Source organism: Diceros bicornis, chromosome 6, assembly GCF_020826845.1.
Source record: "Diceros bicornis minor isolate mBicDic1 chromosome 6, mDicBic1.mat.cur, whole genome shotgun sequence".
NCBI classification, from domain to species: domain Eukaryota; kingdom Metazoa; phylum Chordata; class Mammalia; order Perissodactyla; family Rhinocerotidae; genus Diceros; species Diceros bicornis.
In genome coordinates, this window is record NC_080745.1 from 33,423,518 (window position 1) to 33,445,656 (window position 22,139).

At 36.5% G+C, this 22,139-nt stretch overlaps 1 protein-coding gene across 3 annotated transcripts in view; it reads left to right on the forward strand.

Moving 5' to 3' along the window:
• The first annotated feature begins 222 nt into the window (after nucleotides 1-222).
• The window catches only part of P4HA1 (prolyl 4-hydroxylase subunit alpha 1), an 88,426-nt gene continuing 66,509 nt past the window's right edge, over nucleotides 223-22,139 (forward strand). The window contains exons 1-2 of one of the 3 annotated variants that reach the window (XM_058543214.1): nucleotides 223-354; nucleotides 21,745-21,852. In XM_058543214.1, the coding sequence (XP_058399197.1) occupies nucleotides 21,777-21,852 (76 nt within the window). In that variant the 5' untranslated portion in view covers nucleotides 223-354; nucleotides 21,745-21,776. The remainder of the gene's footprint in view (nucleotides 355-21,744; nucleotides 21,853-22,139) is intronic. The other 2 variants (XM_058543215.1, XM_058543213.1) reach the window with 2 other exon arrangements.

The window sequence follows — 22,139 nt, forward strand, 5'->3', positions numbered from 1 at the left end:
CCCTGCGCAGGCGCGTTACATCCCAGGCCCGTCTGCCAGCCCCGCCCCTCGGCCTAGGCTCGCTGGGCTGGTGGGGAGTACGGATGTGGGCCGCGGGTGGGGGCGGGAGAGAGGCCGGGGCTGGGCGCCTGCGCAGTCGCCGGGGCGCTGGTGTGATCGAGCTCACGTAGCGAAGGCTGCAGTCGCCACCTCCCCAGCGCTGCTGTCGCGGCCTAGAGGTTATAAAAGGGCTAATTGGCTCCCTCTGCTGCCCAGTCGCGCCGCCAGAGGGCTGCGAGAAGGGAGTAGTTAGGCGGCCCGTGTGCAGGCGACAGGGGACTGAAGAGCGCGCCGCCCTCCCATCGCACTTCGCAGGTAAGATGCTCCCCCGATCTTGGGGACTGAGGCTGAGGCCCTTGGGCAGCCGTGGCCCTTCCCGGACGGCTGTGTTGGTCCGGTCCCTGCCCCCTCTGGTGGGATGGCTTGAGCGTGGGGGGTTCTCCAGTTTACCACAGCAGCCTCAGTACCTTCTCTGGAGACTCGGCCCCTCGCCCTGCGCCCCGCCACCCTGGGCTGCCCCAGAGGTCCTTCTGCCCTTTTCCGTGCTCCCCTTCCCACTTCTTCCCTGGTCAGCGCCCCTGACCGTTAGCGCTGCTGCAGCCTCTGTCCCCGCCCCGGGGACTCGGACTTTCTTGAATATTCCTTCCCGCGGAGGAATCACCCTGTTGCTTTTCCCGAGCTTCTCTCATACCTGGTCCTCCTTACAAAGCTGAGGGTAACGCGGGGGTGGGGCGTGGGTTTTTGGTCTCTATAGCAGCAGAGAGTTAGCATGTGGTAATGGAGAGCGGATTTTAAAGCTTAGAGCTGAAGCTGAAGCACTCCAGGCATGTTTGCCCTGTCGAAGAGGCGTGGGTCTGGGAAGTCGACCTACCCGGAGAAGTTCAGACTTAACTCATCTGTTGGGCGCATCGGTGCTGCTGGAGCAGCTAGACGTAGCCCCGGGCGGCGAGGTTCGGGCTGCGGGTTGAGGAAGTCGGCTGTCAGATCACCCAGGCGTAGGGGAAGCTAGTCTTCTTCCTTCCCTCTTCTTCCACCTAAGTTCTTTAAAGGCACATGAGCTTCTCCCCCACCCCCTCTTTCTCACCAGGGAGTTTGCTGCTTTTAAAAGTCCACATCAGTAGAACGAATTCCATGGTTGTGTGAGAACTTGGAGTTGGATTACATGAATGGTCCCCAGCTGTATGTTTTAAGGGGCAGGAAGAATGGTACCATAAGTATGAGACTGTTTCTCCTAAGTAATCGAACGTATTAAATGCAATTCAGTTTTTAGACACTAACATCTTATGCATTCCGGATAGAGTAGAGAAGACTCTTGGAATTTTGCACTGTTTGCTTTAAGAAAGGGATGAAGGAGCAGCTAGATCTCCTTTTAGGAATTGATCTGAAAGGCCAAAGAGGCTTGCCAGTGTCAACTTAACTGTTTCTGGTTTCTCCGAGAGCTGTGGCTCTTCGACTTTCCCTTGGAATGCACTCAGAGGGGATGAAATAGCCACTACGTGAGTGGGGGAGGGGAAGAGACGTGGCAGCACTGTTCTTTCATCAACTTTTTGCTCATTTTTTTTCCCAAAGGTTTTGGGAAGAAACGTATTTCCCCTTTTAGGTTTAGGCGTAGCTTATGAATGAGGCTGGTCTTTTCCTAAAATAATCAGATGAAATATTCAGTCTGCATGGCAGGAAAGTTGAAATTTAACTTACAAAACATTTTAAAGGGATTTTTCCGATCAAGTTTCTATGGAGAAAATGGATACCTTAAGCAGGAAATATTCAAGAAGCTGAAAGTGAACAACCTTCAATATGCTTTGCCTTGATTTGAAATTTAAATAGACATTCCGTGATTTTTCTTTAACTTTGGCTTTTAGCCTGTGAAATGTAATTTCAGAATCTTAAATATGAACTTCAAATTTTACCTTTTCCTTTCTGTGGGAAGCATAGGTTTTATCACTTACCTTTAGAAGTCATGACAGTTTGGTTTTGAAACATTATGCCTGTATTTTAGATAGCGGAGCAAATGCTTCTTACAGATTTAACATAGACTAACTAGGGAAAGGACTACTTTGTCTCTTTTTAGATGGATAATGCTGTTTCCTTTGACATCTTAAAATGAGTTTTATTTTGAGGTACTGAAAGTGAGGACTTTGGTAAGCAGGTAATCATATTTCCCATTTTGTGTCAGAGTAACTAAGGTAGTAAAACAGATTAAAAAATGTATACAGCTTTTAATTATTGCAGAAAAATTTAGACAGTGCAAAAGACTTTAAAAAAAAAGTTTTATGTCACCTAGGTAGTCCAGGTTGTTGCAGGTGAATCTTGGCTTTTTGGTAAGGAGATGTTAACCTTTTCTAATACTGCAGAGTGGGTTGTATTTTGACAAGAAGTATTTTTCATAGGGCACTTAAGTTCAAATTCCTGCTTTTATTGCAGAGGTGCAGCCATAAAGCTTGTGAGCCTTCATTTCTGTGGAAGGAATGCCTTATTTTATTTAGGAATTAATTATCAACTAGGGTATAATCACTGCTCTTAGATTTGAAAAATGTGCCCTGTGAGATAACATAGTAGCAGTTCTCAACCTATTTTGAGGTCATAAAATCTATTGAGAATTTGATAGGAGGTGTGGACTCAGGGTCAAAAAATGCAAGTACACACATCTGTTTGGAATTTTATATGCCACTTGCAGATCCCCTCATAAGTGCATCTATAAATTCTATTATAAGAACTAAGAAATAAATGAGATATGAAGTTAATCTTTAAGGATATCTAGGTATCTTGAGGCAGTATTTCTTGAATATTTCTGAAAATTGAGCTGGGCTTTGTAGGTCTGACTGGACTTGAGTGTATAGATCACCCTAATGAACTTTTGCTAAAAGAGTTTTTACAGGGGTTAATAGGTTGGTAGGAGAATTGTTGAATTGCTAAATTGTTTAGTGAATGAGACATCATATTGGCCATCCCTGCCCCCCCCAATATAATTTAACATATCTTTGGTTCTACTCTGAAAGTGGAAAATGCTTGAAGATAAACAGAAATAAATTGCACAGGCCCTTGGCATTAAATTTTATTGCTCTTCTTACGGTGGGATCTTGAATCTTATAATCAAATCGTAATGGGGTGTGTGTGTGTGTATGAATATGAATATATAGGAGACAAGCGAGATAAAGTGTGTATGTGTATTTGTGAAACTAGTTAAAGCTTTATTTGTGTTTCTTCTCGATGAAATTTATTTGTATAAATTGAAGCTATCCTCTCATTAGTTTTCCTCTAGCCAAATATATTGTGCCTCAATAAAAACTGATGAAACTCAAGACTTCTTTAAGGTTACTCCAGCAGTTTTTGAACTTGATATAATGAAAAACATTCCTTTCCCTCATGTTTCTTTGGATGATCAGTGTGACTTTTAGTGTATTTGGTTGGTTATTGGCAAAAAATATAGTTTAGAGATTGATGCTTTTTGCATAGTTGTTATCAGTGAATGAGAACTATCTTGGATTTCTTCTTCTTCCTGCTTAGTGTTTCATATGAATGTGTCCATGTTTTGGTCGTTTACGTTTTTTCATTTAAATAGTAATATTATGACATATCAAATTAATATACTCAGCCTTTCTCTCTTGTTGGGCATTTGAGTTGTTTCTCCATTATAAGTAGTGTGAAGAGAGAAGGCTGTAATTTAGTGGTTTATTTTATCCACCTGTATAGCTACAGTAAACTTTACCCCGTTTTCTTTATATCTGCATTTTTTTAGGAAAAGAAACATGTGACAATAAAACCTTATATCAGTAATTTTTTCTTCCCCCTCAAAGAATTTTCTGGGAGGATTGGACTGCGCTCTAAAAAGATTTTTTAATCTACCTGATAACAACTAAAGCACTTTATAATTTATAAAGTGTTGTTTCATATATTATATAATTAGATCCTTAAAATAATGCTATGATGTAGTTTTATATCATCACCCTTTTACAGATGAAGAAACTGAGGCTCAGAGAAGTCAAGTAATTTGCCCGAGAATACAGTAAGCGGCAGAACTAGGACTTGGACCCAGGTTGTCTGCTCTCTGATTCATACTTCATATTACTTCATATTATTTCCCTGATTATTGGTCACACTGACTCTGAAGTAATAGAAGGGAAAAAAAAATCAATTTAATAGCATACTACCAAGATATTAGAAATATTTTCAACATCTAGAGGTGAAATAATGTAGGGTTCCTGGTTAGTAGTAATTAACTTAGTCATTTCACTCAATTTAATTTTAAAAGCATTTGTAATGTGCCCAGTAAACTATGGGAGAATCAAAGGAGTGATAAGAAATGTTTCATAGGAGAAATAGGACATGCAAGTTACATGGTAGGCAAATATGTTACTAATATTTTACTTGATGTTAAATCTAAATAAGTGCTGAATGGAAACCCATAGCTAGATTCACCTCCTCTGCAACCATGAATTCATTTTTCCCTCTTCTAGTATATGTGGTTTTATTTCGTATATCTTTTCCTCAACTTGACAACTTTGAATCTGGCATTAGGAAAAAGACGGAATTGGAAGGCTAGAAAGGGAAGAGGGAGACTAGGTTAAAGAAAAACGGAATTTTTGCAGAAGAGCCTTGGGAGCGATGACATTGAGGTAAAGTATATCTGGGCCTCAGAGCTATAATCCATCTATTAGGAGGAGAGGGCTGCTAAAGCCAGTTCCAGGTATTCTGTTGTGGACTAATGGGCCCTAGCCTGAATGGATTGTGGTCAGAGATTAAAAGTATATATAACCTCCTTTGTGTTAGGAATGGTCTTTAAGAAATACAGGTACATATGGGAATTTGTTCCTCATTTATGTAGAGTGTGTTCAACAAAAGTTAGTTTCTCTAGATGTTTTCCATTCCAGGTATCATAGTTACTTTATTTTGGAACTACGGTGAGACCCAAGAATTAGTAATCAACAACTATAAAATAAAAAGGCATTGAACATTGATATGAAACGTCAAATAGAACAGTATGTCCTATTGTGCATATCTATACCAACAACAGAAATGGACTCTATAAGCATATTGTTAACATTTTGGGAAAAGACGCTTTTGTAAGATTTCTGGGGAGTAAGTAATAGAAATGGAAGCTTGTAAAGTATTAATCACTAATTTTCAGATGTCTATTTTAATCTATTTTCTGTCTGTTTTTCCGAGTATATTTTTATAAGATTCTTCGCCTCAGTACCTAGCTCTATTGCCCTAATCGTTTCTCAAGCTTTTCAACCATGAATTGTTTTCTGAAATTTTTAAAGAATTTTGGTTAAGAAGGGAAATTTATATACAAAGTCTGGACTAGTGTTTAGTTTTAGAGAAATTAAAGTGTTCTCCTTGATTCTTTTTTTTTTTAATTGAGGTAACAGTGGTTTATAACATTATGTAAGTTTCAGGTATACATCATTATATTTCAATTTCTGTGTAGTCTCCTTGATTCTATATTGTGATCATTAAGTATTTATCAATCATCTGTTATTATGTACTGAACACTGTGCTGGAAGAGTCGTGATAACTTCTTGTTTGAAATAACATACAGAATGGAGGACAGTTACATAAATTTACATGTTTATTTTATTTGAGAGTAGTAAATATTGATTTAACTGGTTTTAAGTAGACTCAAGACTTCTTTTACACTTTAATCTTATACTAAATTTGCGTATTTAATTCCTTCAAAAAATGATCAACAAGTGTTTATTTTAGTGTTTCTAAAACCTAGTTGTTGAATTTAGGACCTCAAAGCATTACTTGCTGTGTATGTATGGCCTTTGTTCTTACCCCCTTTTTCCAGCAACCTCCCCTCTTTTTTTTTTTTTAATCCAGGCAAGATTTTATTCATATTCAAAAGTTGCATGAAGACATTCTCAAATTTACATGGTCTCAAATTTACCAATCTTTTAACCTCAAAGATATTTTGAGACTAGATCTCAATTTACCATGTTTGAATTTTAAAAATCTTAAATAATGATGTTTTTTGAAAACAGTGAACAGTGATCATAGCTACCAAGTGTTAGAGTTTTATAAGTAAATAAAACACCGATGCATGGCATAATAAGGGTGATTACTAATAAGTTAAAGTAATTGATATATTTTAACAACTTTATTGAGGTATAGTATATCATAAACTGCACATATTTACAGGATACAGTTGACAAAAGTATATACTCATGAAATTGTCAAGGCAATCAAGATAAGGAACATATCCATCACCTTCAAGAGTTTTCTTGTGACTCTTAGTAATCCCTCCCTCCTCTGCTTTGTGCCCTATCCTCATCCCCAGGAAACTGTGGATCTTTTTCTTATACTTAAGATTAGTTTGTATTTTCTAGAGTTTTCTATAAATGGAGTCATATAGAATGTACTCTTTTTAGTCTGGCTTCTTACACTCAGCATGATTATTTTGAAATTCATGCATGTTGTTAAGTGTTCATTCCTTTTTAATGCCGGGTAGTATTACATTGTATGGCTATACCACAATTTTTTTTTTGGTCCGTTTATCAGTTGATGGACATTTGAGTTGTTTCCAGCTTTGTGTGTGTGTGTGTGTGTGTGTGTGAGGAAGACCAGCCCTGAGCTAACATCCAATGCCAGTCCTCCTCTTTTTTTGCTGAGGAAGACTGGCCCTGGGCTAACATCCATGCCCATCTTCCTCTACTTTATATGGGACACCACCACAGCATGGCTTGCCAAGCAGTGCGTCGGTGCGCGCCCGGGATCCGAACTGGTGAACCCCGGCACGCCGCAGTGGAGCGTGCGCACTTAACTGCTTGTGCCACCGGCTGGCCCCTGTTTCCAGCTTTTAACTGTTATAAATAAAGCTGCTATGAACATTCCTGTACAGTCTTTGGAGGGATATACACTTTCTTTTCTCTTGTGTAAATATATAGGAGTAGAATAGCTACATCATGTGTGATAGGGAAATATTTTTTCCCAGTCTGTGGCTTGTCTTCATTCTTTTAACAATGTGTTTCAAAGAGCAGGATCTGTCTCTATTCACGGATGGTGTGTCTGTGTAGAAAATGTGAAAGATTGTTCAAAAAAGCTCTTGATCTAATAAGTGAATTCAGCAAGGTTGAAGGACAGGAGGTCAATATTACAACAATCGTATTTCTATATACTAGCAATGAACAATTAGAAATTATAATTTAAAAATACCATCTCGGGCCGGCCCCGTGGCTTAGCAGTTAAGTGTGCGCGCTCCGCTGCTGGTGGCCCGGGTTCGGATCCCAGGCGTGCACCGACGCACCGCTTCTCTGGCCATGCTGAGGCTGCGTCCCACATACAGCAACTAGAAGGATGTGCAGCTATGACATACAACTATCTACTGGGGCTTTGGGGGGAAAAAAAATAAAATTATAAAAAAAAAAAGAAAAATATAGCTTTGTTTAAAAAAAAAATTTAATAAAAGTACCATCTCAATAGCACCAAAACCAATGAAATACTTAAGTATTAACTTTACAAAATATGTGCAAGATTTGTATACTGAAAATTACAAAACAATGATGAAAGAAACCAAAGAAGGCCTAAATAAATGGAGAGATATACCATATTCATGGATTGGAAGACTCAATATTGTTAAGATAACCATTCTTCCTAAACTGATCTATAGATTCAGTGCATTTCCAGTCCAAGTCCAGCAGGATTTCTTATAGAAACTGACAACTGATTCTAAATTGATATGGAAAGACAAAGGAACTAGAAAAGGTAAAACAATTTTGAAAAGTAGAAGAAAGTTGGAAAACTCACACTACCTGATTTCAATACCATATCGCTGCAATACTCAAGACAGTGTGGTATTGGAGAAAAGATAGGCGTATAGATCAGTGGAACAAAGGAGAGAATCCAGACACACAAAAATGGTCAATTAGTTTTTGACAAAGGTATAAAGGCAATTCAGTAGAGAAAGGATAGTCTGGAATAGTTGGATATTCATATCCAAAAAAAAAAAAAATCTCTGTTTTATTTGGCACTTACTATCCCCCATTAGACATTGTGCACCCCCCTGCCCAGGAATTTATATAAATGTTGGGATGAATGACACAGAGGCATCAATAGATATGAAATACGAAATGAAGTTTACTCACACAGTAAACTGAAAAAGGATTCCTCAAGGACAAGGGCTTAGGTTTAGAATGAAGCAAGAGTGAAGCAGGGTGCTTGATTTTACTTTTTATTGTGGCTAGAAGGAGGGACCTGTATGATAGTTCCCATGTGTGGGATTTACGTGGTTTTAATTTCTCACCAATGCCAAGGGAGGGAACGGCTTAGCTTTCTTACTGACTTACCCAGATGTGGGGCAAAAGGAGAAGGGAAGTAGGGCTTCAAAGCAGTTAGCACACAAACATCAAAATAGAATCTTTTTCTTTATTACAGCCTCAATGCAAAAAATACATTCTATGTAAAAACTAGTTCAAAATGGTTCATAGACCTGGAGATAAAACCTAAAGCTATAAAATGTCTTGAAGAAAATATAAAACAAAATCTTTTTGACCTTGGGTCAGGCAGAGATTTCTTAGATGTGACACCAAAAGCATGATCCATAAATAAATTGATAAATTTGACTTCATCAAAATTAAGCACTTCTGCTGTTTGAAACATAGTGTTATGAGAATGAAAAGACAAGCCACACACAGGGAGTAAATATTCTCCTATCACATATCCGACAAAGGGCTTGTATCCAGGATATATAAAGAACTCACAAAATTCGATAATAAGTAAACAAAAGCCTAATTTAAAATTTGGCAAAAGATTTAAGTAGAAACTTTACCAAAGAAGATATATGGACAGCAGATAAACACACCAAAAGGTATTAAACATCATTAGTAATTATGACTTTGCAAATTAAAACCACAATGAGATACCACTATACACCTAGTGAGAAAATTAAGAAATTAAGAGACATGGAGGAAAAAAAGAAAAATGACAATACCAAATGCTGATGAGAATATGGAGCAATTGGAGCCTTTATCCACTGCTGATGGTAATGTAAATGTATAGTGACTTTAGAAAAACGTTGGCATTTCTTCATAAAGGTAAAGACACGCTTACCATACAACCCAGCATTCCTACTTCCAGGTATTTGCTTAGTGAAATAAGAATTTATGTTGATTTCTTTTTTTTGTTTGTTTTTCACTTCAATTTTATTAAAATATGCTGAGTCAATACATCAGAATTTTAGAGCAGAACAATATGACGTTTGTCAAACAACATTATGTACTGCTAATCTGATGATGTTCACTCAAGTTAGGTATGACATGTTACACATTGATTAGAGTCATTGCGATTCACATGAACAAAACAATTATAAATAATCCAAGATGACAAGTTAAGACACAAATAATAGAATTATTTGAGAGAAAGTGGGCTATCTTGAATTTTTTCAGTAAGAGAGATTGGTCCCTGACAAAAGCAAAATGCTGTATTAAAAAAAGTCTTGGGGCTGGCCCCGTGGCTTAGTGGTTAAGTGTGCTCGCTCCGCTACTGGCGGCCCGGGTTCGGATCCCGGGCGCGCACCGATGCACTGCTTCTCTGGCCATGGTGAGGCCGCGTCCCACATACAGCAACTAGAAGGATGTGCAACTATGACGTACAACTATCTGCTGGGGCTTTGGAGAAAAAAAAGGAGGAGGATTGCCAGTGGATGTTAGCTCAGAGCCGGTCTTCCTCAACAAAAAGAGGAGGATTAGCATGGATGTTAGCTCAGGGCTGATCTTCCTCAAAAAAAAAAAAAAAAAAAGTCTTAATTATTGGAGGCAGGACAATCACTTGGACCAAATAATCTGAAGAATTCCTCAAAAGTAATCTAGCTAATTGAAATTTTAATCCTTAATTTTAATCAACAAATCTTATTTTCCAGAAACTTCTCTTATAAAACATGTTGTAGTTTCTAAAACAATCTACTGATTTAGACATATAATAATAAAGATTTTTTCACTTATGATTTTTACCTCATGCCAACACCCAAGACACACTTGTTCATTTGTATAATGTTTTACCTTCTAGTAAAGATAATGCAAGTATGTTATGATAGTGCTAGACATTATTCATTTATAAAAATGTTTTTTTTTTTTTAAGATTTTATTTATTTATTTTCCCCCCCAAAGCCCCAGTAGATAGTTGCATGTCACAGCTGCACATCCTTCCAGCCGCTGCATGTGGGACGCGGCCCCAGCATGGCCGGAGAAGCGGTGCGTCGGTGCGCGCCCGGGATCCGAACCCCGGGGCGCCAGCAGCGGAGCGTGCGCACTTAACCGCTAAGCCACAGGGCTGGCCCGTCATTTATAAATATTATAGCAGCAAGAGATGAAAACTAAACAGAGCTAAGATGAAAGTATATAGCTACTAAAATAATTCAGGGAATCACCTTGCTAGATTGATGCAATTGTTTCGGCAAATAAATAATGTACTGGGATATGTATAGTGGTTCTGTATCTGATTGTGAAGAGAAATTTACAGTTAATGTGCTGGAGGAGGAGTCAAAATTATCATGGTAGTAGACATAAGGACTAAATGTAATATGGTATCCTAGATAGGATACTAGAATAGAAAAAGGACATTATTCTAAACTATGTATTTTAGTTAATAATTTATCAGTATAAATTCATGAACTGTGACAAATGTGACATACTAATGTAAGATATTAATAATACGGAAACTGAGTATGGGGGCTATGGGAACTTTCTGTACGTCACAGCTTCACAATGTTTTGTAAATACAAACGTATTCTAAAGTAAAATGTTTGTTAAAAAAGAAAACGGGGCCAGCCTGGTGGTGCAAGCGGTTAAGTGCACGTGCTCCGCTGCAGTGGCCCGGGGTTCGCCGGTTCAGATCCCAGGTGCGCACCAACGCACTGCTTGGCAGGCCGTGCTGTGGCGGCATCCCATGTAAGGTGGAGAAGGATGGGCGTGGATGTTGGCCCGGGGCCAGTCTTCCTCAGCAAAAAAAAAAAAAAAAAAAAGAAGAAGAAGAAGAGGATTGGCGGATGTTAGCACAGGGCTGATCTCACACACACACAAAAAAGAGAAAACAGAAACAAAACAGTTGACAATACTTGCGTTGCCTAGTTAGGTGTGTATGTGTTTAGTTGTTGCTATGATTTCTATTTTTTTAAAACAGCTTTGTTGAGATGTAATTCACATACCATACAATTTACCTTTTAAAGTGTACAATTCAATGGTTTTTAATATATGCAGAGTTATGCAACTGTCATAACAATCAATTTTAGGAAATTTTTATTATTCCAAAAAGAACCCCTAGATCCGTTAGCAGTCACTCCTGTCCTCCTCCCACTCCCCCAGCCCTAGGCAACCACTAAGCTACTTTTTATCTCTGTAGATTTTTTTTTTCAGGTAGCATAATGTTTTCAAGGTTCATTTGCGTTGTGGCATGTATCAATACTTCATTTCTTTTTATGGCCAAATAGCATTCCATTGTATGGATGTACCATTATTTTGTCTATCCATTCATCAACTGATGGACATATGGGTTGTTTCCACCCTTTTAGCTATTATGAATAATGCTGCTAAGAACATTCATGTGCAAATATTTGTGTGGACATGTGTTTTCATTTCTTTTGGGTATAGACCCAGGAATGGAATTGTTGGGTCATATGGTAACTCTATGTTTAACTTTTTTTTGGAACTGAAAAACTGTTTTGCAAACAGTTTACATTTTGTTACATAATGTTTTGCAAACCATTTTACATTCCCATCAGCAATGTATGAGTGTTCCAATTTCTCCACATCTTTTGTCAACAATTTCTTATTTTCTGTCTTTTTCACTATAGTTATCCTAGAGGCTGTGAAGTGGTATCTCATTGTGGTATTGATTTGTACTTCCATAATAACTAATGATGTTGAGTGTTTTTTCATATACTTCTTTGCCATTTGTGTATCTTCTTTGGAGAAATGTCTCTTCAAATCCTTTTCCCATTTAAATAATGGATTATATGTATTATTTTATTGTTAAGTTCTAAGAGTTCTGTATATCTTCTAGGTCCTAAACCTTTATTAGAGAGATGATCTGTAATTTTTTCCCCCATTCTGTGGGTTGTCTTTTCACTTTCTTAAAGAACAAAACTTTAAAATTTTGAGGAAATCCAATTTATCTAATTTTTTCTTTGGCTTCTTGTGCTTTAAGTGTTATATCTGAGAAACTGTTGCCTAGGTGTTATGTCTAATTGCCTAATCAAGGTTATGAAGATTTACACCTATTTTTTTCCTAAGAGAATTATAGTTTTAAACTTCAAAATAGTCTTTGACCCATTTTAAGTTAATTTTAGGGTCAATTTAAAGTTTTCTTAAGTTTATTCCCAGGTAATTAACGTATTTGTTGCTATTGCAAAGGAGATCATTTTTTATTGCTTCCTGTGATTGGTTATTGTTTGTATAAAAAGATCCTTTTTTAAAGGGAATGCCATTTTTTCCAAATGTTTGTTTTTCAAGTAGGATAAGTTGCTTTAAAAATTCAGTCTTTAGGGGCTGGCCCCATGGCTTAGCAGTTAAGTGCGCGCACTCTGCTGCTGGCGACCAGGGTTTGGAACCGCCGGTGCGCACTGACGCACCGCTTCTCCGGCCATGCCGAGGCCACGTCCCACATACAGCAACTAGAAGGACATGCAGCTATGACATACAACTATTTACTGGGGCTTTGGGGGAAAAATAAATAAATAAATAAAATTTAAAAAAAAAATTCAGTCTTTAGGGGTCGGCCTGGTGGTGTAGTGGTTAAGCGCTCCACTTTGGCGGCCGGGGTTCGAAGGTTTGGATCCTTGGCCTGGACCTATGCATCACTCATCAAACCATGCTGTGGCGGTGTCCCACATGAAAAATGAAGGAAGATGGGCACCGGTGTTCCTCTTTTTGCTGAGGAAGATTGACAAGAGATGTTAGTTCAGAGCCAATCTTCCTCACCAAAAAAAAAAAAAATCAGTCTTTAGTGAAGTTTCACTGAAAATTCTGCTTTTGGAATAGTTTGCCTTTCACCTAATAGTCCTTATTTAAGTTTAAAAAATCTAAAATGTATATTGTACAAAATTTTACTTTTCATTTGTATCCTTTGGGTGGTGAAGATGCTACAGTTGTCTTATCAGGACTTCTCATGTTAATCAAAAATAGATGAAATTTGTTTTGGAGCAAAAGGGATTGTTGGTATTATTATGCCAGCTAGTAAAGCTGTGGAGTTGATCATTTGGATTTTGCTAACTCGGTCCATGGTTTGAATTTCTCTGTTCACTTTAGTGCTACTTTGACTTTGTTTTTTAGCTCACTTATTTGTTTATTCATAAAAATAGAAATTTTCTATTAAAAATACTTTAGAATACGTAAAAATATGTATTAAAAATATATTAAAGAAAACGCAGAAGTTGAGTGAAGAAAGCTGACTGTGATCCCACCTCTCAGACAATAAACATTTTTTAGAGTTTTTTAAATTACTGTATAAAGTTTTAAAGTTTTTATGTATATATCCAAATGTATTCTTTAAACTTAGAAATTAGGCTTTAAAACCTCCTCACATATATATTTAGCACTCTCTAAATTAGAAAACAAACCTAGTTTTAAGAGTTGAAATCTCTAAAGGATTGCTGTTTTTTATATTATTGCTGTTTTTTTAAATACTCTAACCAATATTTATTGATATTCGTTCTTTGAAATATACAGTTTCATTAATATAACCAGTTTATACAACCAAGAGAAGATACTGCAAATTCTTTCTTAAAATGGGAAATATATATACTACGTTAATATTTGGAAATACTTGCATTTGTGAGCAACAAAGAAAGCATGTATAATTTAATTTTTACTTCTTTTCCTTCTTCCCTGCCATTGCCTCTGTCCATTCTCGTCTCCCACTCCAATTCCTCTGCTAGTAGATTGGGTTACTTTCTCCTTCTCACTGTCTTAGCTCAGGGTTGAGGTTGGCTGGGTTTCCCACCATTCTCCAAGTCTTTTCTTTTTCCATGTCCCTTGGGGCACCCTTGTCAACAAATCCAGCTATTCTTGAATTCTTGCCCCACATCTAAAAGTAACATTTCTTAGGTGTCTTCTATGTGATGTGCTAGGTATCATCCTAGGCACTTTCATCTAAATTACTGCTGTTTTTTTTATTACTCTTGGCAGTCAAATTTGGTCTCATATTTTGATACTTTACCTTTTTGCTTATTCTGCTTCCTGTTAAAGGGACCACCAAATAAAGGTGGACATTATTGATGAATCTAACTAATTTGGGGGCTCTAAATATCACTTACAGTAAATTTTTTATATTCTCTATCTTGGGAACAAGAATCTTGACCTTTTTTCCTTCATTGGGAAATATATGCATTTCTAACTAAAGTGTTTGAAATACTTGAGAGGTATATTATAGTTTAAAATATACAGTTTAAAAGTCAGTGATGAATGGCACCATTTTAACAATAATAAGATTCTTTCTCAAACCTTCATCAGCTTACATTTTTTTGTAAAATGTTTCCGGTTTAGGGGAACTTGGCTTTACTAGTTGAAGCAGGAACTTGAAACATTGAGTTTAACTTCAGTTATGAATCCAAATTCCAATTTAATTCTTTTTAAAAGTGGATTAAAATCACATTTATTCTTAAACTCTGTATCTCTGATATAGAAGTAGCACTTATTGGATCTGTAACAATTGAGCAAAAAAATTTAAAATATCATTGAAAAATATTGCTTTTTGGTGGTAGGGAATAGAGAGGGATAAATACATGAGAATTATTTAACTTATTTTGCCTATAAACATATTAACTAGAGGATTGATGAGAGAAACTATATTAATTAGGACTCTGGGTTAAACAGAAACTCAACTCATACTAGCGCATAGTAGAATTTATTTAAGTATTGTGGGGACAGGGAGTTGTCTTAACAACTGAGTTCAGGAGTATGATTAGACTTGACGAATAACTGGAACATCAGAATGTTTTCTTCTCTCTCTTGTATGTCACCTTCTCTGCATATCTGCTTCATTTTTTAATCTTCTAGATAAGCTTCATTTGCTTTTTGACCTGTATGTCAAAACTTGGTTCTCCTGAGTTTTGTTTCTATAGTTCGGGCATTCAAAGAGTGCCTACCATTTCTTTCTCGGTTTCATTTTTGAAATTTCCGGGAAAGAACTTTGAATAGCCACTTGATTATGGAGAAGTATCATGCTATATAACATGACTGCTGAAAGTATGGGGATGAATTAAAGGTAGAGGGGGGCACTTTCCAGAAGACAGAGAGTAGGGGTGGTAGAGGTGCCAAATAGCCGTAAACAAGAGGTGTATGTTTTTGAAGTGATCTTATCTTCAGGTTCTTTCTGACAGCGAAGACTTTGAACTTTGGAAGAACCGCCAAAAGATAGCCTGTGTAGCGCTTTGAGTTAAGGGCAATATCTTGATTTAGAGCTTCTTTCCAACCGAATCTTGAAATGCTGTTCAGTTGGAATTATACCAATGACAGGGGGTTCGCTGCTCAGGTACAGAAAGCTATGGAAAAGAGGCTAGCATGATTTCTGAGTTTTTGATAGAAAAGTTTGTCATACCATTAAAGCAATTGTCCATCAGATTGCAAGTGTTAGAGATGTAGCTCACTCTCTTGGGGAGCAGAAGTATGACTGGAATTCATGGAGTTAAGTTAAAACAAATGGCAATTTGCAGAGGGAATATAGGGAAGAACAGAAATATAACTAGTTCTATTAGTAATCACATTTAGTTGTCTTGGAAAATCCATCCTGCTTATATGGAAGAGACATGCCAAGTCTTGATTATACTACATTGTAATGGCCTGAATTAGAAGCCTGAATTTGTCTTGGTCTTTTGCATTGACCATAAAAACTGTCAAAAAGACTAAAGTGTAACACAGATGTCAGGAAGACCAACAGTTGAATATGGGATTTGTATGAGGAAAAATAAACTTAAAGCTGGAGACCTCTAAAAGAAGGTTTTGAACAGTTGTGGAAGGTGTGGAGAGACTGTTAGGAGGAGGCCTGTGGAAAATTTTTGATGTCAGAGAAAGTTTAGAATATCAAGCATTCTTTAGTCTGCCTTATTAATTTTTGAATTATTTGTCTGGGAAAGACAAACTTTTTTAAATGTCTCAATTTTTTTCTTGGAAGAAAAATGTTAGACCAAAAGGCTAACAGAATTATTTGCTAGATGCCCTGTTCTAGTAATTCATTGAATAACATACATACAATTCAATGAATTGTAACTCAAAGGTTTAAATATTTACAATGTAGTAGAACTGTTTTAAAATCTGTTCCCAGGTTTGATTGACCTGTGAGTGTGTGGGACTGGACTTTCCTGGAAAAAGGACTGTAGGAAAGTTTTGGATAAATAGTACACTTTGCAATTTATTTTTATCCAGGCCTACCTGAGAATATGTTTCCCAGGAAGATTTCTTCCATACTGCTTTTTCCTTAGTTTTAAAAATATAATATGCATATCAAACATTATATGTAATATACATGTATATTATAAAAATTAGATAATAAACACTCATGAACCTGCCATCCAACCAAGAACCAAAATATTATCAGTAAAATTACTGTTCTAGCACTACATTTTATTCCAGTATAAATTTCTTTGTATCTTTGACTCTTATTTGGCTTTCTTCTCTTTCCTCCTTCCTCCCTTCTCTTTCTTTTGAGTCAAGTCTTCTCAGGGAGCTGAGATTTACCTTTCTTTTAAAGGAGATTGCATCCACTTTAACCCATTTAAATTCTGTTTCAAGCTTGTTGGAGAATTTAGAACAGGAGACATTTATGTCTTACTATTTTTGATAAAACTCTAATGTCTTTTGGGATGCTTGACTCTTAGATGCTTATAATGATTTGCTTTGTAAGCTGCTAACTGAATGAAGGTGCAAATAAATGGAAGTGAGACATCATAGGGAAACCATTATGTTTTTAAAACCTGTGATGGGTAAAGATAGGCTTGCCTGTTAACATGTTACTTAAGGTTTCTGAAAGAATGTGGATGAAACATAGTATTAAAGCAGATTTAGAGGAACCATTCCCTAGAGTAATTAGAAGTTCAATGATATTTTTCAAAGAATAAGTTGAAGTAAAATCTATTTTAAAGGCAGAGAGCACCTTTTGTGTGATTTCAAACGATGTTTATATCCAGTGGTTCTCAAAGTCTGATCCCCAGACCAGCAGCATCAGCATCATCTGAGAACTTGCTTAAATTACCTAGGTACCTCAGACTTTTAGGTGATTCTCATATAGATAAACTTTGAGAACCACTACTGTACAGGGCTATCTTCATTTTTATTAGCTAGCTTAGGTTAGCATGGTAGTTTGGGGTAATGCTGTATGGATCTGAACTTCCTTTTGCAAGTGACAGAAGTCCAACTTGAACTAGCTTAAGAAAAACGGAATTTATGGCCTCCCTTAGCTGGGTTGTAAGATTATTGAGGTAGCTCACAGATTCAAATAAATGAATGAATGAATAGATTAAAAAAAATTTGGAAGAATCAGGGCCATGGAGCTTGGAACTGCTTATCTTATATGACTTTTTCCTCTTTATAGATTGGGTTCCTCTGTATCCTTAACGAGTGAGAAAGATGGTCATAGGCAGCTCCAAATTCACATCCTCTGAACTGAGCAATTTCAGAAAGAGCTGCTTTTTACCATTTCACAAGCCCACCACTTAACCGTTGTGTTCATGGGAATGAGGGCTTAGCCTGCGTCATATGTATATCTCTGGGAGGAAGGAGAATAGAAAAGTGTGCTACTCTGACAATGTAGTTCACGACTGGATATCTGGGTTGTTTTCAAATAAGCTTAAAACTATCTTTGAAGCAGAGGGAGAAATCTGGAGGCTTATAGAGTTAGAAAATGGAACATGCTCAAATGTGTATAGTTGTTAGCTACTTTTTTGTGTTAGAGAGTAGTTAACCACTTCATTAAAGGCTTGGGGCGCCATAATATGGAAGTTGATGTTTTAGGTTTATTATTTTGTATAGAGTTAATTTTTTGTCACTATAAAATTATATTTACACTAGGACATCTGGAAAATATAGAGAAATAGAAAAAAATCACCTGATGTTCTACTGTCCAGAGACAACTACATTTTGGTGAATATCCTCTGTGTATTTTCTTGCATAGCTATGATCATATTATGATGTTAATTTTTTCTTTGTTATGATCCATATTTATTTATAACTTTCTGTCAAAGTAGTGGAAACTTAATCTCATCCAATACAGATTCCATCAGTGTTGTATGATGTTAATGTATTTTTTTTAAGACTTTATGTTTTTAGAGCAGTTTTAGGTTCACACAGTACAGAGATTTCCCATATAGTCCCTGCTCCACACACATGCATAGCCTCAACATCCCCACCAGAGTGGTACATTTGTTAGAGCTGATGAATCTGCATTGACACATCGTCAAGTCCATAGCTTATGTTACTCGTTCACTCTTGGTGTTGTATATTCTACTCTCAGTGTTGTATATTCTGTGTGTTTGGACAAATGTATAATGACGTATTCATCATTATGATATCATACACAGTATTTTCACTGCCCTAAAATTCCTCTGTGCTTCACCTATTCACCCCCCCCCAACCAACCACTGATCTTTTTACTGTCTTTATAGTTTTGCCTTTTCCAGAATGTCATATAGTTGGAATCATACAGTATATAGCTAGCTTTTTCAGATTGGCTTCTTTCACTTAGTAATAGGCATTTAACGTTCCTTCATGTCTTTTCATGGCTTGATAGCTCATTTGTTTTTAGCATTGAATAATATTCTATTGTCTGGATGTACCATAGTTTATTTATCCATTCACCTACTGAAGGACATTTTGGTTGCTTTGAAGTTTTGGCAGTTATGCATAAAGCTGCTATAAATATTCATGCGCAGGTTCTTGTGTGGACATAAGTTTTCAGCTCCTTTGGGTAAATGCCAAGGAGCACGATTGCTGGATCTTATGGTAAGAGTATGTTTAATTTTTTTAAAAACTGCCAAACTGTCTTCCAAAGTGGCTGTACCATTTTGCATTCCCCCAGCAATGAATGAGAGTCGATGTTAATTTTTAAATCTTGTTTTTCATTTAAATTCACAACTTAAAGGATATGTTCATTTTAAGTTTCTTGATATATAGCACCATCATTAGATATTTTTAATTGTTAATTTGTTTAATTGTTCATTTGATGGGCCAAAAAATGGCTATCTTATTTCAATTTTTTGTGTCCTTGATTACTAATAAATGAGCTTTTTTTTTAGTTAACTATTTATAGTTTCTCTTTTGTGGCTTTCTGCACTCTTAATCTACTTATCTATTAACATCTTAGTGGTTTTTTAAATTGATTTGTATGAGTTCCTTAAATGAGCTCTATTTTCTTTAGTTTCCTAGTTTGTAGTTTATAACTTTTTTTTAGCATATATAAACCTAAATTATTTTGTGTATTTAAATTCTTCTGACTTTTGATAGGTTATTTGTTTTATTTTTTATTTATTTATTGTTTTGGTGAGGAAGATTAGCCCTGAGCTAACATCTGTTGCCAGTCTTCCTCTATTTGCTGAGGAAGACTGGCTCTGAGCTAACATCTGTGCCCATCTTCCTCTGTTTTTATGTGGGATGCCACTGCAGCATGGCTTGATGAGTGGTACGTCTGTACGCGCTGGGATTCAAACCTGCGAACCCTGGGCTGCCAAAGCGGAGCATGGGAACTTAACCACTACGTCTCCAGGCTGGCCCCTGTTTTATCATTTTTAAGTTCAGAAATTCTTTTCTCCTTTCAGAGATTCAATAACTTTTCTGTTATTTTTGTTGTTGATTGTATCTCTTTAATCCATCTAGAATTTATTTTGCAGCATGATATAAGGTAAATGTATATTTGTTCTTCATGTGATTAATGCTTTGAATTTTCATATAAGCTCTATCATTCTTAAAATGCAATCTTCAAGCTTCCTTTTAGTAATTTCTGTATGCTAATGGTTCTTGATTCATTGTGAGGTTTAAGGACAATGAAAGATGACAAAGAAACTTTAGTGACAATATGTTTTAGCAATGAAAAAATGATAATAACCTCTTATCTGACAAATCTAAACTTTCTATCAGAGTTAAACATTTAGACAACATTTCTGATTAGCCTTCTGTTAGTACAGCAAAAGCATTTTTATTTTCTGGAAATAACATTTATTCATGAAGAAAATTATGGCAGAAATCTGCTTAAACAGTGAGAAGATTCTAGACTATTCGGACAGCCCAGGATTTTAAAAAAGCCTTGTGCTTTGGCAGGAGCCCAGGAGAGGAAGTGTCTGCATCTGCTACATTCTAGAAGCCTTCCCAAAGAGTTACTGTAAAGCAGCCAAGAGAGCAGTGTATTTCACTGCTGTGTGGTTCTGGAAGTATCTGGAAGTTTGCGGCAAACTTGAGGGAGGAGACTTAGGAGTACTTCCAGGATGTCAGTTTCTGTGATGATCTATTTTTATCGAGATTCAAGTTAGGGGAAAGTGGGGTTATTTTTCTGCAGAATGGGGAGCTTTCCAATGTGGACTTGAACCTCTTGATTAGGTGAAGTCACTTGGGAAGAGTCAGAGGTGTCTGCACAAAGAGGAATGAATAGGGTGAAAATCAGAGTAACCAATGGGAGCGTGTTACTGGGGCAAATAGTACTGTAGTGGTAACTTATTCTCCTGTAAGGTGGTAAGAAAGACTTAAAGTCCATGTATGTGGTGGAGAAGGAAGAAGAGAAGAGTGCTCCAGGGCATATGGGGAAGCAGCGTAAAATCTTTCTGCTTGTTGATATCTACAACCGCTATGAAGAATCCATTCTGAAAAAGACAACGCTACGGGAGACAAAGAAAAAAGACAGAGAAGGGCTTTGCTGCCAGGTTTTAAGAAAAATGCCACAGCTATGTACTAAGCTAAGGATTTTTTACATAGAACACAGTAGATAAGAGGAAAAACGCAACACTGCGTCTTTTGAGAGAAATTACTAGCTTAAATCGACTGGATTGTTTATTCTTTTTGGACTCCGTACAACTTTTTAAAAATAACAGCTTTATTGAGATATAATTCATATGGCATACAATTCACCCATTTAATGTTCATGATTCAGTGGTTTATAGTACCTTCCTAGAGTTCTTGAACCATCAGTCACCACAGTCAATTTTAGAACATTTTCATCACCCCCAAATCTACAACTTTTAATTGAACTTATTTTAAAATTTAAAGCCATGTAGAGAAAAGATGGAACAAGTTAGGAATTTAAAAGATTAATCAGAAAACTTTGAAACCTTTTTTTCCCTTTTACACGTATTCTAACATTTTAGAATATATTTTGATAATATTTAAATTGTCAGTTTAATAAAGTGGTATATTTTTATGGGAAATTCATTGTTTAGATCTAGATCACAGAAAATTTATTTTTCAGGATATCTGAAAGAGGTACTACCATCCAGTTACTCTAATTATAGTAGTAACTAAGGAGAAAAACTCAGGTTGAACTTTTAAGCAATAAATTATCAGGTGATAACAAACGTGTATATTTTTCTTTAACATGAAATATTATTAGTACTCTAATTATATGAAAAATAAGAGAGTAGCTCTTATTAAATTATTAAATCAGTTTACAAGAATTAACAGTTCCATGAGCCACCTTGGGGTCTGACTTAGATTTTGGTCATAAGAAAAATAGATTAGGAACTTTCCTACCCTTTCTTTTTTTTTTTTTCTGTTTTTGGTAATGGCCACATTTCTCTTGTAGGTGTGTGAACCTGTAAAATTAAGTCTTCCATCATGATCTGGTGTATTTTAATTGTAGCGATTCTACTTCCCCAGTCTTTGGCCCATCCAGGCTTTTTTACATCAATTGGTAAGTCTTAACAATTTTTTGGTTTGTATTGTTTTTGCATTTAAAATTTTCCATTTTTTAGTGTTTTTAAACAATAGAAACAAATACAGTATATTCCCAGAGACTGAAGCATTGCTTTAGTCCCTGCCCCTCTAAAAGTCTCTTTTTAAAATTCAATTTTGTTTTTCTTTAAATTAATTTTTTTTGATTACAAAAGCAATACATTTTCAGGTTAGAAACTTATGAAAATTTAGAAAGCGTACCAAAGAAAATTCTCTGTTAATGGGTCCCACCAGCAAATAATTTAA